Below are 20,452 nucleotides of genomic sequence, written 5' to 3' on the forward strand. Positions count from 1 at the left end.
GGTAGAGTTATCATTCTTGTGCACTGCACTCCGCCTCAATGAGGTCTATCCACCTATGAAGTTTCAAGTTGATAACTCAAATACTTTTAGAGATATGCTCCGGACAAAAATGTCGGACGGAAGGACGGACGGACGGAAGGACGGAGACTATTTCTATATCCTCCGCCGAAAATTTTCGGCGGGGGATAACAAAAACATGGTATAATGTATGTACAATCAGATATGGCAATACATGTAATGAGACTCATAACTTTAAAATTATAAACTAACAGAAATTAAAGGTTCATTATGCCCCATACATGCTTTTATTTCCTAAAACGTTTTTATTTTTTGGTGATCTGTTATAGCTCCCAAAAAGTTACTCACTGGCTAATAACCTGAACTATCTTTTGCTTCAGTTGATTTTTGGCAGTTAGTAGTTTTAGTGATCTAGTACTTTGTATGGAAATACAACTTAAAATACTACTTTTTTGACATTTTGCTACTTTGGCTTCATATGATAAAAATCTTACATGTTCTAGAATCATTATTTAAATGTTATAAAAATAATGTTTGCCCTTTCTACAGAAACTACAAATAGTTTGTTTCTGAAGCATAATGTGCCTTTAACGAACAACTTCCTGATGTAGAATCCCTGACCATTATTGAACACAGTTGTGGACAGGTATCATTTACTAACAAAATAATGTTGCCTCAAACCTGGTGTGAAGAAACTTGATTTCTAACTACATTTGAGCCGCATCACGACAAAATCAAGTAATGCGTTTGCGACCAGCATGGATCCAGACCAGCCTGCGCATCCGCGCAGTCAGATCAGGATCCATGCTGTTCGCTTACAAACCCTATAACAAGTAGAGAAGCTGATAGCAAACAGCATGGATCCTGATCAGACTGCGCGGATGCGCAAGCTGGTCTGGATCCATGCTGGTCGCAAACCCATTATGTTGGTTTTGTTGTGACACGGCTCATTTAATAATTATAAGAATGATACTTTTCTCAAACATTTGTTTATATAATTTATTAGACATCTATAAACTAGTTGAATAGTTTCTCCAAGTAGATAAAATTTGTAGAAACTTGCTTAGCAAGAAGAGTAGAATGAATGAAATGACACTACTTTTTTATCAGACGGTAAGTATTAATATAATATCTTGTGTAAACATGTAAGTTTGGCTAGAGGAAGATATTGATTTTACTCTTGGCTTGATAACATATTGTTTGCCACTAATTGTTCCAATTAGAAAATTTGTTTAAAAAAGTAACAATCATTAATCATTCAATTTTCAAGACAAAAAACTAAAATATATATATAAATATATATACTCTCTCACAAATATCAGCATGTCGTACAAATCAACTTATTTCAATGATTTCATGTAACTTGGCAAGTTTTGCCTTTTTGGCACGAGCAACTTCAGCAGACAAGGGTTCCGACACTTCTTTAACGTCTATGACATCATTGTCTTCCATGTCAAACATTTCTGGTGTCTGACCTGGATCTAACTGTTCTCCATCAAAAACAAACTGTAAAAACTTCTGATCCTTTTTCATCCTTTTTGCGTACTCGCTAATAATATCTGATATTGGTTTTTTCTGGAAAAATAAAACATCAAAGTAAATAGTTAACTACTGAGAAGAATGTTAGGGTATGATTTATAACTTAAACAATTTTATTTCATATGAATTAAAGTAGCAGGTGTAGCAGTTTTACTCTTAGTCCCCTATATGTATCATTTAGTAACTGGAAGTGTTGGGCAATATCTTAAAAAATACTTTCCTATTAAAAACTGTCTTAAATGTGAATGTGCAATTTCCATTGTGAGAAAACAGTTTTTTTTTGTTTTTTTTTTTAAAGAAAAGCAGTTTATTGAAGGAACAATCTTACCCAATGCTCAAATCCACATTTCAAGGAAAATTATACAGAAAATTTTCCATTTAAGTTTCATTATTTTTGATGCCATTAAATACCAAATTTGAGACAGGGAACAGATATGATCAGTCCAGAAAGGAACCTTCTGCAAAACTGTTATATCTTGTCACTGAAAAGCCATAATACCATCTTTCCATTTTAACAAATTAACATGCAAATTGTCTTCTTGTCTGTTTCGATACTTAATTTAAAGCCACTATTCGCCCTGCCCGAACACTGTACACGTTATGTACAATTATCATAATAATATAACATAAAATATACAAACTATATGTGCTTTGACTAGTTCACGCTGTTTTGAGTTCTGGCCTTGAATCACTAGCTCGATGATGTTAGGATTATCCTGGTCATAACTATCATTTAACGAATCTTCCAAGCTGGATGTTATATGACATTCTGTTAAAACACAAAACAAATATAGACATGCATATAAACATTTATAGGGGTCATAACTCCCCGTTGTTGGCATATATAGGGGTCATAGCTCCCTGTTGTTGGCATGGCCGAGAGGTTAACACGTCAGACTTGTAATCTTAGGATTGCTGGCCAAGTGGGTTCATACCCTGTCAAGAACAAGCCATTGTTTCTGTGAAAACTGTTTGTTTTAGGAACAGTTTCAATAAGCATATAGCTTCCAACAAGATCACACTAAAATTAATTTGTATAAACTATAAACTAACTCCTAGATCCTAACTAAATCCGGTATGTTGTGATGAAAGTAGTAAACCAAACATTCAACCAAACTTTAAAGCATCGAAGAATATGTAAAATATGTACTGCAAATATTTTTGCATATAATATGTAATCATTAAAATATAAACTTTATAGAAAATATTTTTTTTATTACCTCCCTTTATTTACATGAAATGTTAAATTCGGTAATATCTTTATAAATAATGCTTTTTGGAACCTATAATAGTGATAAATCTTAATTTGAGCATCATATTTATGATTTAAAACCATAAAAAATTGTGTAACAGGATCTTTAATATATATTATTGTGCAAAAAAAACAAATAATACATTTAAACAAGAGGGCCATGATGGCCAAGATGTCGCTCACCTGTATATAGCCCCCCCCCCCCCCCCCCCCCCGGCCAATTTTTACCCAAGGGCTTTTATTTGTTTATTTGAACAGACTTGGTAGACAACCATATGATAAGAAGATGTTTCATGCTAAACATCTAAGTTCTAGCTCATTGGGTTTTTTAAAAGAAGATTTTTTAAGTTTTTACTATACACATATAGTTAAAAACAATGACACCCCTGGGGCAGGGACAGTTTTGACCCCCGGGCTTTTATTTAAACAAACTTTGTAGATATTTACTTAAAGATGTTTCATGCTTAATATCTAAACTCTAGCTATTTGGGTTTTTTCAAAGAAAATTTTTAAGTTTTTGCTATACACATAAATAATAAGGAAAATCAATGACCCCCGGGGCAGGGCCAGTTTTGACCCCAGGGCTTTTATTTGAACATACTTGGTAGACACCCATTAGAACATGTTTCATGCTAAATATCTTAGCTCTAGCTCTTTGAGTTCTTTAAAAGAAGATTTTTTTAAGTTTTTACTATATGCATATAGGGAAAATCAATGACCCCCTGGGGCGGGGCCAATTTTGACCCCAGGGCTTTTATTTGAACAAACTTGGTAGACACTCATTAGAAGAAGTTTCATGCTAAATATCTTAGCTCTAGCTCTTTGGGTTCTTTAAAAGAAGATTTTTTAAGTTTTTACTATATGCATATAGGGAAAATCAATGACCCCCTGGGGTGGGGCCAATTTTGACCCCCGGGCTTTTATTTGAACAAACTTGGTAGACATTCACTAGAAGATGTTTCATGCTAAATATCTAAGCCTTAGCTCTTACCGTTCTTTAAAAGAAGATTTTTTAAGTTTTTACTATATGCATATAATGAAAATCAATGACCCCCTGGAGCGGGGCCAATTTTGACCCCAGGGCTTTTATTTGAACAAACTTGGTAGACACTCACTAGAAGATGTTTCATGCCAAATATCTTAGCTCTAGCTCTTTGGGTTCTTTAAAAGAAGATTTTTTCAGTTTTTACTATATGCATATAGGGAAAATCAATGACCCCCTGGGGCAGGGCCAATTTTGACCCCAGGGCTTTTATTTGAACAAACTTGGTAGACCCTCATTAGAAGATGTTTCATGCCAAATATCTAAGCTCTAGCTCTTAGGGTTGTTTAAAAGAAGATATTTAAAGATTTTTCTTTCGGTTGCCATGGCAACCAGAGTTCTGCATGGAATTAAATTCTTTGAACAATTTTTAAAGGTGACCACCAAAGGAACATTCCTGTGAAGTTTGGATGAAATTGGCTCAGTGGTTTATGAGGAGATGTCATTTAAAGCAAAAGTTTACGGACGGACGGACGACGGACGAAAAGCGATCACAAAAGCTCACCCTGTCACTTTGTGACAGGTGAGCTAAAAAAACATAACATAACAATTCGTAAGCATAAATTTTGTATAATTTTCTGAATACAGACCATTCTCTCAAAAATTGTCCTTAATTATTTAATCTTAAAACAAAATGTATTCTGAATAAAGACCATCTGTCCATAACAACCACATTTTGGTCTCAAAATCAGTGGCCTATGATCACAGGTTTGACTGAAATTTCTCTCATTTATTTTACATGTAGGAATGAATTATCTGAGTATACCTATAATATCAGCAATTTGTAGGTCAGCTGATACAGGTGTGTCTGTAGACCTCAATGTCCGATCTTTATGTACCAACATTACACATTTCTCTTCTACTTTCTCCTTCTCAGATATCTGCGCCATTATGATGGAGAATGGATCATCCTGAAAATTTTCATTAAATGAAAAATTTTTTGTTGAAATATAATTGCTTCAAATTTGAACAAGTAAAACCATTAAATGGCCTTATTTTAATTTGTATAACATGTGAAGATATATTTTTTTACCATTGCTTTTATCATTATACCGTTTCAAGGCTAAGAAAAATAATTATCTGTCTTTTAAAATTTGAGTAAAACTGATAAATCAGAAAAGTACTAAAGCTAAATTAGTTGATAAAACTTACTTTTGAAATAGTGTATCTCAACAAAGAGCCAAGATGGTCTACCCGCACGGTTACCATATCATCCCCGTCTATGATACAAAAATCTGGTTCCTGGTTTTGTATGTGTTGAGAGGCTTTCAGTTCTTGCTGGGCAGCAGATAAACTTTTTGTGTAATTGCTAAAAGAAAATGAAATATTTGAGACACAAAAAGTGAAAAACTGTTGAAAAAAATCAACACATAAAATATGTGTGTTTTCAGTATTTAAAAGCTGATTTTAATATATTTTTGGTCACATCTTCGTGTTCGATAGTACTAACCAGCTTTGAAGCTTTCCTGGATAATTAACAAGTAATTAACAATGTCTCTGCAAATGACTTACTAGTAACTACTTATCCCAAATTTCTAAATAAATGGTGAGAGACAATCGACCAAAAGACTTGATGTCCCAGATCAACTGTCACTGGGAAGTATACATTTATTGGAGGACCAAAATAAACATACCCCTGGATTTCTAATCTGATGCTCTCTCTATAATATTGAGCTTAATGGTCGGTCAAACCATGTAACACATTAACTTATAATACATAGCATGCTAGTGATGACAATGACTGTTCTATGTCACCAGTGCATCAAACTTGCCAGTAGTTTGACCAGTATTTATCATTTAGCATTTTTGGCTGCCTATTTTTAACATTTTTTAAAAACAGACACTTAAATGTACCAAATTCAACTTGGGGCAAGTGTCTATAGTATAAAGGTGGCATGTTAAGGTTTAAAGAAAACAAGATGATAAATTCAGTAAATGAAATCGAAATTCAGTAACTAATTGAAAAACAGCTAGGATAATGATATATTTATCTTATCTTTTTAATTAAAAGTGTACAGTTCTGTGCTAATATTGAGTGCATTTTTAAGTTAAATATACCCAGTTAAATCATTAAAAGCAATCAAAAAGACAAATCTTTAATAAAAGAAATCAAAAACCAGTGAAATCAGCAATTTGTTTACACACAACATTAAATAACTTTTTCCAAGCCACCAGCATAAAATTTGGTCAATCTGCATATTTCAGCAATCAGACCAAATTGTAAACGTTGTTAAATGCTGGCATTTTATATTGTAGCTGTTAAACTAACAGATTGACAATTCTTAATTAAAAGTTAAGCTTCTGAAAATAAAAGCATCATACAGCACTGTTAATATAATATAAACTTACTCCACAGCATTTAACAGATTCTTCTTTTGTTTCGTTGCTCTAGATCTCCTCTTCTTACCATGAGCTTCAGGTGGTGGTGGTGGTGGCGGGGATGGTGATTTGAGAGCGTTAGCATTTACGTTTTCCTCACATTCATTCCTTTAACAAAGATAAAAAATAATATGCTAAATATAATATTATTGTCATCAGAATGCTCATTTCTTATAATCATCTAAACCAAAGTTGAAAAACTTATTGGACTAGAATGTCAAGCATCAAGATTTCTCCAATAAATGTCTTCAGAACATTGTCTACCATTGACTAATATGATAAAAGGTTACAATTTAAACAACAAGAACTGTCGGAGGACAGTAACGCTCGACTATTCGAAAATTTGTCACAAGGGTGTTTCATTGAGTATAATAATGCTTACCTATATGAATACATAAAATTGTCCGAAAAGGTACAAACTCTTCAAGTTTCAATACATTCCCTTCAGTAGTTATGGAGAGACAAGCTTACATGCAAAAACTTTACCAAGAATTCATGAGTCGAAAAAGGGGCATAATTATGCAAAAAAAGCAAATCAGAGTTATGGGACTTGTACCAATCATCTTAGATAATCACAGAGACTAAGTGTGTTAAGTTTCAATCCATTCCCTTCAGTAGTTATTGAGATACCAGCTTACATGCAAAAACTTAACCAAGAATTTCTAAGTTGAAAAAGGGGCATAATTATGTAAAAAAGGAAATCAGAGTTATGGGACTTGTGGCAATTATCTTAGATAATCACAGAGAACAAGTGTGTGAAGTTTCAATCCATTCCCTTCAGTAGTTATGGAGATACCAGCTTACACGCAAAAACTTAACCAAGAATTTCTAAGTCGAAAAAGGGGCATAATTATGTAAAAAAGCAAATCAGAGTTATGGGACTTGTGCCAATCATCTTAGATAATCACAGAGAACAAGTGTGTGAAGTTTCAATCAATTCCCTTCATTAGTTATGGAGATAACAGCTTACATACAAAAACTTAACCAAGAATTTCTAAGTCGAAAAAGGGGCATAATTATGAAAAAAAGCAAATCAGAGTTATGGGACTTGTGCCAATCATCTTAGATAATCACAGAGAACAAGTGTGTGAAGTTTCAATCAATTCCCTTCAGTAGTTATGGAGATAACAGCTTACATACAAAAACTTAACCAAGAATTTCTAAGTCGAAAAAGGGGCATAATTATGAAAAAAAGCAAATCAGAGTTATGGGACTTGTGCCAATCATCTTAGATAATCACAGAGAACAAGTGTGTGAAGTTTCAATCCATTCCCTTCAGTAGTTATGGAGATACCAGCTTACATACAAAAACTTAACCAAGAATTTCTAAGTCGAAAAAGGGGCATAATTATAAAAAAAAGCAAATCAGAGTTATGGGACTTGTGCCAATCATCTTAGATAATCACAGAGAACAAGTGTGTGAAGTTTCAATCCATTCCCTTCAGTAGTTATGGAGATACCAGCTTACATACAAAAACTTAACCAAGAATTTCTAAGTCGAAAAAGGGGCATAATTATGAAAAAAAGCAAATCAGAGTTATTGGACTTGTGCCAATCATCTTAGATAATCACAGAGAACAAGTGTGTGAAGTTTCAATCCATTCCCTTCAGTAGTTATGGAGATACCAGCTTACATACAAAAACTTAACCACAGGGACGCCGACGCCGACAAATGGGTGACTGCATTAGCTCGATTATTCTGCGAATAGTCGAGCTAAAAACTTGTTTGTAAGCTCAGACCCTTATATCTCAAGTACAGTCAGATTTATGCATATATTTAAATGACATTTTAAAAAGGAAACTTTCACATCTTTTAGTTAATTTTCAAGATAAAATTGGAAATTTTCGACAGAGGTTTGTCAATTTGGGTAAAGAAACTACATTCTGCTTCTTTTTCATGCAAAATCACTATTATAGACAAAGGATTTACCCGTAATTTGAGCAATTTTCATTTGTCTCTTCATCATCTGAGATAAGATTTAGCATATCTGACGTAGGTATCGAAGGTAGATCTTTCTTTGTTGTACAACGCAGTAACAAGTCATCTTCTACATCTGTAAAATAAGTAACACTGACATACACATAATAGAAATTTATGTTAAATTCTGTTTAAATTAATTTAATTGGTTGGCTTCCAGAAGTTTTACGGGCGTCCATGGCAGGGTGATTAAGGTCTTTGACTTCAAACCACTTGCCTGTCACTGCTGTAGGTTCAACCTGTGTCAAGTGTCATTGGATTCTGTATGTGAAAAAGCTATCAAGCTAGTTACAAATCATTGGTGGTTCTAGTCAGGTGCCCTTTTGTACCTGAAATAATGCACAGAGGGGCACCTGAGGTCTTCCTCCAGCAGTAAAGCTGGAAAGTTGCCATATGACCGAAACTGTGTTGATTTGACTTAAAACCCAACCAAAAGAAAAACAAAACAAAACCCAGAAGTTTTGACCATTTACAAATTAAACATTAGACTGAACAAAAACAAAACCCAGAAGTTTTGACCATTTACAAATTAAACATTAGACTTAACATTACTTTAAACTAAGTTTCAAGAAGCAGGAAAGGAAAGAACCAAATATATATTCCAATACTATATGTAAGTTACACATGCTTAAAGTGTATAAAGCTATATATCTGATGCAAAAATTATTGTTTGGATTTAAAAAAAGAATACATCTAAAATGTTTGTCTGAAATTAAAAAGGCATTTAATTGCCTTAAAGCGAGTGGTGCATGCACAAAGTCACTGCTAAACAGAAAAAAACCCTACTTAAAATAGCAAAATAATATTTTGTTCCGAAACATTTTATTCTGTTTACGTACATTATTCATGTGTATTAAATAACAGAGACATTCTATGTTACAAATTTTTTGGTAATTAGCCATATAATAATGGAACCAATATAATTTTACTGTTGATAAATTTTATAAAAATATTTCATAAGATATAGATTTATACCCTTTACTGTCAATGTTTACAAGAGTAAATAATTGACAAGTCAGGAAAAATTATTTTCAAACATTCTTTTTTTTCTTTACCTTCCTCATCTTGAAGTGCAGACTTCATTGCATTATCAAGTGTGTGTGCCTTAATCTGGTCAAAACATTTAGTAACACATCCAGAATAAAATCCTGTGTTAACTGGTTGCTCTTTAATCGTGTTGGTATTTTTCTTTCTTCTGGCAAATCCTCGAACGCCTGACCTGGGCTTTGTAGCCTGCACTTCCTCTTTATCATTTTCATTTGAACTCTGTGACAGATATAAATTAAGTAAATTAGGATTAAATCTAGCATTATATTAATGTTTATAATTAGCACCTATATAAATAGAGTTAATTTTACAGTTTCTTTAAAATTTATTCACATGCATTATTAGCCTTTCCCCAGCTGTCAGACACAGATTCTACCTTTACAACCACTGCCGTATAAACATGGTTTGCACTGTTCACTACTCATTCAGTGCATCTATGCCATCTTTTAACATTTTCCCTTAAACTGATGAATAGTTTTGTTCAGATTGAGAGATGGGCAAGTCCATAACCATTTGTGATATTTAGAAAACAAAGTGAATAAGTATTTACAGTATAAAAGAACATATTAAATTAGAACTCAAACCATTACCAGTTATGTTACTGGACTTAAAAGATTATGTATTTTGTAATGCTAGAGTTATAAGAGAATCACAACCAGAAATATCTGAAGGTTATAATAAACAAACTGCAGAAACTGTCACAAAATCAGGTTTTTGCATTGTTGGCAAATTTTCTAAACAAGCAATCTATGTTTTTCAACAGATATGTTTTAAAAACATTATTTTCTGAAATATCCTTTTTTTCACAATTTTAAATATTTTTAAAGAACATCATGTCGTTAGAATTTTCATTTTTGCTCTTATATTTAAATTTTGCCCTTTTCTTGAACACTTACCTAATTTGCATATAAAGCAAACTATATCGAGTTCTGCTGAGACATGTTTTAATTGTAGCGAGAAGGGTTTACATAGCGTGTTTCTGGACCATTCTATGTAAAGGACCCTGGTAGGAGTTATAAACTCTTATTTCATGCTTTAAAGTGTTTTAACTTTTATTGTAATATATCAGATAATTATATTCTGATAAACCACAAGTGAAATTTATAAAATATAATTTTCACTGTAGCTGGACTATATCTGAATGCGGGTGAAAAGAAAATCATAACTATTTGAAATGGAATAACAGGCAGAAATAAATGCTGTCATGCGTAAATTTTGCTTCATTAGGGAAAGAAAGTCGATGTCACCATACATCATATTAAAAATGGGTCAAAGACAGAAAAGGCCGGGTTGCATTTGTACACCAAATATCATGAGGCTGTGATGTTACGAAAAAAAATTTCCATTGACCCGTTAATGTCGAAAATTTAATTCAGTAGGGTATACAGGAAGTGGATGAGCTACACACCTAAAATCGAATCCCACAGTATGGGGCCATGTGTCAATGCTGTATGCCAAATATCAAGAGGCTGTGATTAGTAGTTTCTGAGAAAAATGTTACGAAAATTTCCTACCAGTGACCATAAATGTGAACAGGAAGTGGATGAGCTGCTGACTTGAAATCGAATCCCACAGTATGGGACCATGTGTCAATGCTGTATGCCAAATATCAAGAGGCTGTGATAAGTAGTTGCTGAGAAAACTGTTACGAAAATTTCCTACCATTAACCATTAATGTCAAAAAATCTAACTAATTTAACTAAGTGGATAAACAGGAAGTGGATGAGCGACAGACCTGAAATCAAATCCCACAGTATGGGACCATGTGTCAATGCTGTATGCTAAATATCAAGAGGCTGTGATAAGTAGTTGCTGAGAAAACTGTTACGAAAATTTCCTACCATTGACCATTAATGTCGAAAAATCTAACTAATTTAACTAAGTGGATAAACAGGAAGTGAATGAGCGACAGACCTGAATCAAATCCCACGGTATGGGACCATGTGTCAATGCTGTATGCTAAATATCAAGAGGCTGTGATAAGTAGTTGCTGAGAAAACTGTTACGAAAATGTCCTACACTTGACCATTAATGTCGAAAAATCTAACTAATTCAACTAAGTGGATTAACAGGAAGTGGATGAGCGACAGACCTGAAATCCAATCCCACAGTATGGGACCATGTGTCAATGCTGTATGCCAAATATCAAGAGGCTGTGATAAGTAGTTGCTGAGAAAACTGTTACGAAAATTTCCTACCATTGACCATTAATGTCGAAAAATCTAACTAATTTAACTAAGTGGATAAACAGGAAGTGGATGAGCGACAGACCTGAAATCAAATCCCACGGTATGGGACCATGTGTCAATGCTGTATGCCAAATATCAAGAGGCTGTGATAAGTAGTTGCTGAGAAAACTGTTACGAAAATTTCCTACCATTGACCATTAATGTCGAAAAATCTAACTAATTTAACTAAGTGGATAAACAGGAAGTGGATGAGCGACAGACCTGAAATCAAATCCCACGGTATGGGACCATGTGTCAATGCTGTATGCCAAATATCAAGAGGCTGTGATAAGTAGTTGCTGAGAAAACTGTTACGAAAATTTCCTACCATTGACCATTAATGTCGAAAAATCTAACTAATTTAACTAAGTGGATTAACAGGAAGTGGATGAGCGACAGACCTGAAATCCAATCCCACGGTATGGGACCATGTGTCAATGCTGTATGCCAAATATCAAGAGGCTGTGATAAGTAGTTGCTGAGAAAACTGTTACGAAAATTTCCTGCTATTGACCATTAATGTTGAAAATTTAACTAGGTCAGCAAACAGGAAGTGGATGAGCGACAGACCTGAAATCGAATCCCACAGTATGGGACCATGTGTTGATGCTGTATACCAAATATCAAAAGGCTGTGATACGTAGTTGCTGAGAAAACTGTTACGAAAATTTCCTACTATTGACCATTAATGCTGAAAATTTAAGTAGGTCAGCAAACAGGAAGTAGATGAGCGACAGACCTGAAATCGAATCCCACAGTATGGGACCATGAATTGATGCTGTATACCAAATATCAAAAGGCTGTGATAAGTAGTTGCTGAGAAAACTTTTACAAAAGTTTTTTCCCCGCCCGCTTGCGCCCGGACGCCCGCCCGCCGCCGCCCAACATTCACCATACTATAACCCGGGTTTGCACCAGTGCAACCCGGCCAAAAATGTAACAAAATTAGAGAAATTTAACAGAACTATATTTCAAAATTGATGATGAGACGTCATGATGTGATGACGTCACAAAGGAGAATGCGTGACGTTACGCGGCAAAATCAGTAAAAATACTTAAAATCACTTAAATAGCATGAAATAAAAAGAAAATTTATTTGTTTTAATAAGATTGAAATTTATTTCATTCATGAACACCAGCTATTATATTTTCACTCGTGGCTTCGCCACTCATGAAAATATTGCATCTGGTGTTCACTCAGTGAAATTATATTTCAATCTTACATGCAAAACAAACAAATATCCTCTATCTAATTAGCCTTTTTTTTTTATCTCCTTTGTAGAACCGAATTATAAAGTCCTACCTAGGAGTTATAAAGTCCTACCTAGGAGTTATACACTCTTAATTAGGCGCCTATTTTATCCTCTTTACCTTTACCTTCGTCTGAGCATTTAAGCCAAGATGGCTTGTAAGCTCCTCCTATACAGTATTATCAAGGATAACTTCAATAAATGTCACTTGTATTAAATCTTTTACTTTTCCATCTCCAGTTGAGTAGAGTTTTAAATGTCAAGATACTTTCTTACATAGGAGTTATCTTTTTTTATAGAACATGTTAAATTGGCACCAGGATGAATCCGTATTCTTGCATCTAAAATTGTTTGGTTTCTTTTAAATTTACATGAAAACAAGAACGTGTTTGTTAAACACAAATGCCCCCGGCTCAGATTCTTGTCAGTAGCAATACTTCAAAAAATGTTTACCCATTCACTCAGTTATGGACAGAAAAATCGCCAAAAAATTGTAAACACAAGTTTTATAACTTGACAAAGTCATGGCATTTTGTAATTGTGAAAAATATAAGTTGCCTAGTCATTGCTCTGACTTGTGAAGTTGAAAAATATTTAACTTCATGCAAGTTATCTTCCTACCAAATATGAAATACAGATTCTTGTCAGCAGCAGTATTTCAAAAAATGTTTACCCATTCACTCAGTTATGGACAGAAAAATTGCCATAATATTGTAAACACAAGTTATGTAGCTTGAAAAAGTCATGGCATTTTGTAATTGTCAAAAAATGTTGCCAAGTCATTGCTCTGACTTGTGAAGTTGAAAAATATTCAACGTCATCCTACCAAATATGAAATACATCTGTCATTAAATAAAGGCTGTATGGGCAAAAGTGTAAAAATCTATTTTGAGCACTGGTGACCTTGATCAAACTGACCCCTAACTCTATCCAAAAGAAGAATACCATGTAAGTTATCTTCCTACCAAATATGAAATACATCTGTCAATAAATAAAGGCTGTATGGGCAAAAGTGTAAAAATCTATTTTTAGCACAAGTGACCTTGACCCAACTGACCCCTTACTCCATCCAAAGGAAGAATACCATGCAAGTTATCTTCCTACCAAAAATGAAATACAACTGTCAATAAATAAAAGCTGTATGGGCAAAAGTGTAGAAATCTATTTTTAGCACAAGTGACCTTGACCCACTGATCCCTACCCCAATCAAAAGGATGAATACAATGCAAGTTATCTTCCTACCAAATATAAAATATATCTGTCACTTAATAAAGGCTGTATGAGCAAATGTGTAAAAATCTATTTTAGCACTGGTGACCTTGACCCAACTGACCACTAACTCCATCAAAGTTTATGTTTCTATCAATTATAAATAATATCTGTCTATAGAATAAGGTCAATACACCTGTAAAAATGTAAAAATCTATTTTTAACATTGGTAACATTGACCTTGACCCAAATGACCCCATACTACACCCAAAGAAGGAGGTGTTTGTATTAAACTAAGACATCAACTAAACAAGAGGGCCATGATGGCCCTGAGGTCGCTCACCTGTATATAGCCCCCCCCCCCCCAGGGCCAATTTTTACCCAAGGGCTTTTATTTGTTTATTTGAACAGACTTGGTAGACACCCATAAGAAGATGTTTCATGCTATACATCTAAGTTCTAGCTCATTGGGTTTTTTAAAAGAAGATTTTTTAAGTTTTTAACTATACACATATAGTTAAAAACAATGACACCCCTGGGGCAGGGCCAGTTTTGACCCCCGGGCTTTTATTTGAACAAACTTTGTAGATATTTACTAAAAGATGTTTCATGCTTAATATCTAAACTCTAGCTATTTGGGTTTTTTCAAAGAAGATTTTTATGTTTTTGCTATACACAAAAAAGGAAAATCAATGACCCCCGGGGCAGGGCCAATTTTGACCCCGTGGTTTTTATTTGAACAAACTTTGTAGACACTGATTAGAAGATGTTTTATGCTTAATATCTAAACTCTAGCTATATGGGTTTTTTTAAAGAAGATTTTTAAGTTTTTGCCATACACATATAAGGAAAATCAATGACCCCTGGGGCGGGGCCAATTATGACCCCAGGGCTTTTATTTGAACAAACTTGGTAGACACCCATTAGAACATGTTTCATGCTAAATATCTTAGCTCTAGCTCTTTGGGTTCTTTAAAAGAAGATTTTTTAAGTTTTTACTATATGCATATAGGGAAAATCAATGACCCCCTGGGGCGTGGCCAATTTTGACCCCAGGGCTTTTATTTGAACAAACTTGGTAGACACTCACTAGAAGATGATTCATGCCAAATATCTTAGCTCTAGCTTTTTGGGTTCTTTAAAAGAAGATTTTTTAAGTTTTTACTATATGCATATAGGGAAAATCTATGACCCCCTGGGGCGGGGCCAATTTTGACCCCAGGGCTTTTATTTGAACAAACTTGGTAGACACTCACTAGAAGATGTTTCATGCCAAATATCTTAGCTCTAGCTCTTTGGGTTCTTTAAAAGAAGATTTTTTAAGTTTTTACTATATGCATATAGGGAAAATCAATGACCCCCTGGGGCGGGGCCAATTTTGACCCCAGGGCTTTTATTTGAACAAACTTGGTAGACACTCACTAGAAGATGTTACATGCCAAATATCTAAGCTCTAGGTCTTAGGGTTGTTTTAAAGAAGATATTTAAAGATTTTTCTTTTGGTTGCCATGGCAACCAGAGTTCTGCATGGAATTAAATTCTTTGAACAATTTTTAAAGGTGACCACCAAAGGAACATTCCTGTGAAGTTTGGATGAAATTGGCTCAGTGGTTTATGAGGAGATGTCATTTAAAGCAAAAGTTTACGGACGGACGACGGACGGACAACGGACGGACGGACGCCGGACGAAAAGCGATCACAAAAGCTAAAAATAAAGGCTGTATGAGCAAAAAGGTTTATATTTATTTTTTAAACCAGTGACCTTGACCTTGACCCTAGAGACCGCTTACTCCAAAAAAAATTGGAGGACCATCAAGGTATCCACCTACTAAATATGAAAGATATCAGTAAAGAAATTAAGCAATTAGGAGAAATTTAAGATAAATCCAACTTGCCGAAATAGGTTAACTAGACAAGGCCCTATTTTTAAAGTGAAAAAAGGGAAATAACTGGGAAATATGGATGACACAGTTATATAACTTGGCAATATCATGTGCTTTGTATTGATAAGTAAGTGTGGAAATTATAAAGCCATTAGTAAAGATAGAACTTAAGATATTTCCAACTTGCCGTTTCAGGTTAACCATTATTCATTTTCTAAGTGCTGAAAAGGGCAATAACTTGGTAAATATGAAAGCCAGAGTTATGAAACTTGCCCAGATCATGTACTTTGTATTGATTAGTAAGTGTGTAAACTTAGAAGCCATTGGTACAGGTAGAACTTAAGAAAAATCCAACTTGCCGTTCTAGGTTAACCTCGTACGGACAGACGGACGGACAGACGGACGGTTCAATTACTATATGCCCGGGGGCATAAAAATAAGATTAACAGACTCTGACTTTTGGGGGTGAAGTGTCTTGAGGACTTGTGCCGCAATTTTGTCTACCAAGGATTTTTAGCACGAATTCGCTCGTTTCCTGATAAATATTTCTTGAATGGGAAGGGCTAGAGACTTGGGGTCAGTCTCATTTGGAAGCTTAATACAAACGTGAAATAGAGATAAAAGTTTTTTTAATTGCATGGCCAATTGTTTTCACAACGGCCCGGGAAACTCGTACATAACTCGGGTAGACAGACGTTTCACTATTGAGACGGTTCACACCAAGACGGTTCACTCCCAAATTATTATTTTGATACTTATGATATACTAAAATAGACCTAAAATATTGAATTGAACTAAAATAGACCTTTAATTTAACAAAAATAAATTAAAAAGGGGGATATAACTTTTTTGTCAATGACTTAAAACTCAGTACTTTAAGTTCTATCATTTCAGTTATCTTATTTTCTTTATTGTTGTTTAATATAACTAACTATTTGATCTTTTGTAAACATTGACTCAATAGGCAATTTTAATTTAAAGCATAACAATCTGGTGACAACAATTAACTTTGAGTAACATGTTGTTTTTTTTGTTGTTTTCAAACATGGGATAAAAATTTGTTAAATTATTTAATGCTAGTATAGTGCTTTTGCGATATATGTCAAACATTTTAATGGCCACTGAAATCAGAAATATCTTTAAATTAAACTAGAAACATTGGCATTTTTTCAATATTTGTCATGTATAATCATTTTTTGTGACTAAAATTTATTATTATATAAACAAAACTTATGGAGAAGTTTCTGTGTTTAAATTGCCTGTTGTCAAATATTTTAATGGTCCAATAAACAACTGATTAGTAAACAGCTGATGCTTAAGTGCAGTGTTTATACAATTGATTTAAAAGTGGTGTCAAACTGTTAGTTGATTGTCTCAGTGTTTATACAACTAATTAGGCGATGAGATAACACCACACTTACTTAAGTTTGTTTAATGGCTATTGTTTAATAAATTGATGAAGAAAATAATTTTAAAAAATAATTTATTTTATATTATACACATGTTTCGCATTTCATTGTTTAAGACTTACAAAAAATAATCAGTAATAGTCAATATATTTAATATATAAATTATAGATATTTTTCATTATTTGAATAATATTAATTACTTTACAAATAGTGATTTCAATATTTAAACTAATACTTATAATATGTCTTTGCCGTTCTTTCTATGTAACATAGAAAGAACGGCAAAGACATATTATAAGTATTATTGTTATTCTATTTTTTAAATTTACTATACTGGGATCCTACATGTTTACCGTACAATCAGTTTACCGGACAAAATCTATTCCTGTCAAATAAGGCTTTATTTTTTGCTTCGATTAAAAAAATCATCCGGTCCTAATCGTACACACACTTTCTATTTCAAAGTAAATAACAACAAAACCACTCTCAGGTTAACTTTGTTGATTCAGTTCTTTATTTACTAACATGCCCTTATGTTTACTAGTTATTCCATGACCTGGTCATGCGGAGGAATAATCTGTTCTGCGCATTCCCGAATATTGAGGCCCTTAATGGGTTATTTTAGATAGGTTTTACTTTTAATTCTTCTCAACGTTACCTCAGGAGACAATCTTAACATATTTTAATGATAAAAAGTAATTTTAAATTTCGTTTAAACAATATCTCATTGTTGTCTTTTACAAAGAAATGCAAATTAAAAAACATATACGGAAACGGGTTACGCCCATGGGAGGAAACTCTACATGAAATGTACAAAAAAAAGAATTTAATTATGGCTTTTGCAACATGTTACATGATGACCAAAAGGAAACTGTATGAGAAAGAACAGAATTCCATTTGAATATCAAAATGTGTCATACATTTAAGGATCATTTAAGGATCATGAAGAATCAATATGTTAATTGAGACGAGTTTATAGTGTTAATTTCAATTACACCCCTACATTGGCCTCTTCTTAACAAGCATGACAGCCGTGTCTATTTTAGTGACATACTGGGTTTTTCCAGCATTTTAACTTTGTCATTCAATAGTCGTAGTTTCCTTTCTTAATTTCAATTTAAGACTTCAAAAAATTTTGAAACACAATGTCCGGTAAATTGAGATGTTTACACGATTTTTTCCTCTTTTAAGGCCCTACTTTAAAGACACTTTTCAACGGTCAAATGTATAATTTTATGTTTGATAAAGAAATGCTAATGTATATTAAGAACTCACAATTATTTGGGTAAAATTTCATTCTTTTTTATTATTTTAAATAAAAGTTACAACGAAAAAACATCATATTTTGTCCGGTAATATGTAGGATCCCAGTAAATAGAATTTTCTCAAGTTGTTACATTTAATAAAAGTGATATTTCAGAAATTTGCCTTTCATATACACCTCTTATCACTCAACCCATAATTAAATGAGTAATATTCTAATTAATAATTCGTATTAACAATATCATTGAAATCAATAAAATGAAACATTAAAAGAGCTCCATCAAGAGGTTACTCCCATACTGACCCACATCTTTCAGATCTCACTTAAAACAGGTATTGTCCCAGAAGACTGGAAGCATGCAATAATTGCCCCAGTTTACAAAAAAGGCCCAAAATGCAAACCCAGCAATTATAGACCAATCTCCCTCACATGCATAGCGTCCAAATTGATGGAGCACATCTCAGTGTCCAATATTATGTCCTTTTATGATAAACACAACATCCTTAGCCCCTATCAACATGGCTTCAGGTCAAAACGGAGTTGTGAGTCCCAGCTAGTAAGCTTCTCCCAGGAAATTCATGACAATCTTGAAAGTGGCCAACAAACTGATGTCATAGTCATGGATTTCAGTAAGGCATTTGATAAGGTGGACCATCACAAACTTGTGAGTAAACTAGAAAGATTGGGTATAAGTTATGAGGTTACAAATTGGGTCCATTCCTTCCTTAAGTCACGCTCCCAGCAAGTTGTAGTTGAAGGTCAAAAATCAGGAATACTACCAGTTCTCTCAGGTGTCCCCCAAGGCTCGGTATTAGGTCCCTGCCTTTTCCTTTCTTACATAAATGACCTCCCAGATAGTGTCAAAGGTAAGGTTAGACTCTTTGCAGATGATACTGTTGTCTACCTAACCATCAGATCTAAACAAGATGCCCAAACCCTCCAAGATGACCTTCATGCTTTAGAAAAATGGGAAAAAGACTGGTCCATGGAGTTCAACCCTGACAAATGTGAAGTTCTCAGGATAACAAGAAAAAGAAACCCTGTAATATTTCCTTATACCCTCCATAACATCCAACTAAACTCAACTCAAGAAGCAAAATACTTAGGAGTCACTATTAGTCAAGACCTTTCATGGACCAAACATATAAACAACATCACATCTAAAGCAAATAACTCCCTCAGATTCATTAGAAGAAATGTTAAAACTCCAAATAAAAAGATAAAAGAAACTGCATATAAGACCTATGTTAGACCTCAGGTTGAATATTGCTCCATAGTTTGGCATCCTTGGCAGAAATACTTAATTTATAAGATAGAGCAAGTACAAAGATCAGCTGCTAGATACATTTTTAATGATTATGACTATACAAGTAGTGTCTCAAAAATGATAAATGATCTTAATTGGCAAACCCTTGAACAGCGTCAAAACATCAGTGCTGTAACCTACTTGTATAAAATCCAAAACAATATTGTTTTTGTTGACCACCAACACCTTACTCAAACAAGAAATCTGAACTACCTGATATCCTACTCGAGGACACAATACCATCAAAATTCTTTCTTTCCTAGGAGCATACGTCTTTGGAATAGCCTTCCCCTAACTGTTCAGTCTAGCCCCAGTTTAAACATCTTTACTGAGAGGCTTGACCCATTCTATAAATTCTAAACTGCACACTATGTCTTTTAAATTTATAGTCTTGTAGAACTTTTATTCTTTTATCTGTATAAATTTGCATATAAATAATGTCTTTTATTAACAGTTCCCTCACAACGCGCCTGCTAGTCATAATCAGAATTGATTGTTAAGCAGTATGATGTAGATTAAATTGAATTTCCTTTTTACACTGTTTGATATTAATGAAATTAAAATTTGTTCACTTGCCTAGTAAACTTCTCTAAAAATTGGGAGTGAAACGTCCATACAATTGACAAAATGGGAGTGAAACGTCTAGGT

At 33.8% G+C, this 20,452-nt stretch overlaps 1 protein-coding gene across 1 annotated transcript; it reads right to left on the bottom strand.

Moving 5' to 3' along the window:
- Positions 1–932: 932 nt before the first annotated feature.
- Positions 933–9,518, bottom strand: LOC132721070 (DNA repair protein Rad60-like). Its single transcript, XM_060705321.1, has 7 exons — positions 9,264–9,518; positions 8,161–8,284; positions 6,201–6,338; positions 5,004–5,160; positions 4,618–4,762; positions 2,199–2,326; positions 933–1,593 (listed from the first exon to the last, which is right to left on the bottom strand). Exons 1-7 carry the CDS (start codon positions 9,289–9,291, stop codon positions 1,354–1,356), a joined length of 960 nt encoding a protein of 319 aa, XP_060561304.1. The 5' UTR covers positions 9,292–9,518; the 3' UTR covers positions 933–1,353.
- Between the last annotated feature and the right edge of the window lie 10,934 nt (positions 9,519–20,452).

Source organism: Ruditapes philippinarum, unplaced genomic scaffold, assembly GCF_026571515.1.
Source record: "Ruditapes philippinarum isolate M1 unplaced genomic scaffold, ASM2657151v2 ctg3836_1_1_1_1, whole genome shotgun sequence".
Classification (NCBI taxonomy): domain Eukaryota; kingdom Metazoa; phylum Mollusca; class Bivalvia; order Venerida; family Veneridae; genus Ruditapes; species Ruditapes philippinarum.

Bases quoted from the DNA above. Each gene is read 5' to 3' on its own strand.
- LOC132721070 (XM_060705321.1), bottom strand. From the start codon at position 9,291: ATGAAGTCTGCACTTCAAGATGAGGAAG. The intron at 5,161-6,200 runs GTAAGTTTATAT...ATTTTCTTTTAG, and splicing joins AATCTGTTAAATGCTGTGGA to CAATTACACAAAAAGTTTAT. The intron at 2,327-4,617 runs GTATACTCAGAT...GTGTTTTAACAG, and splicing joins ACAAATTGCTGATATTATAG to AATGTCATATAACATCCAGC.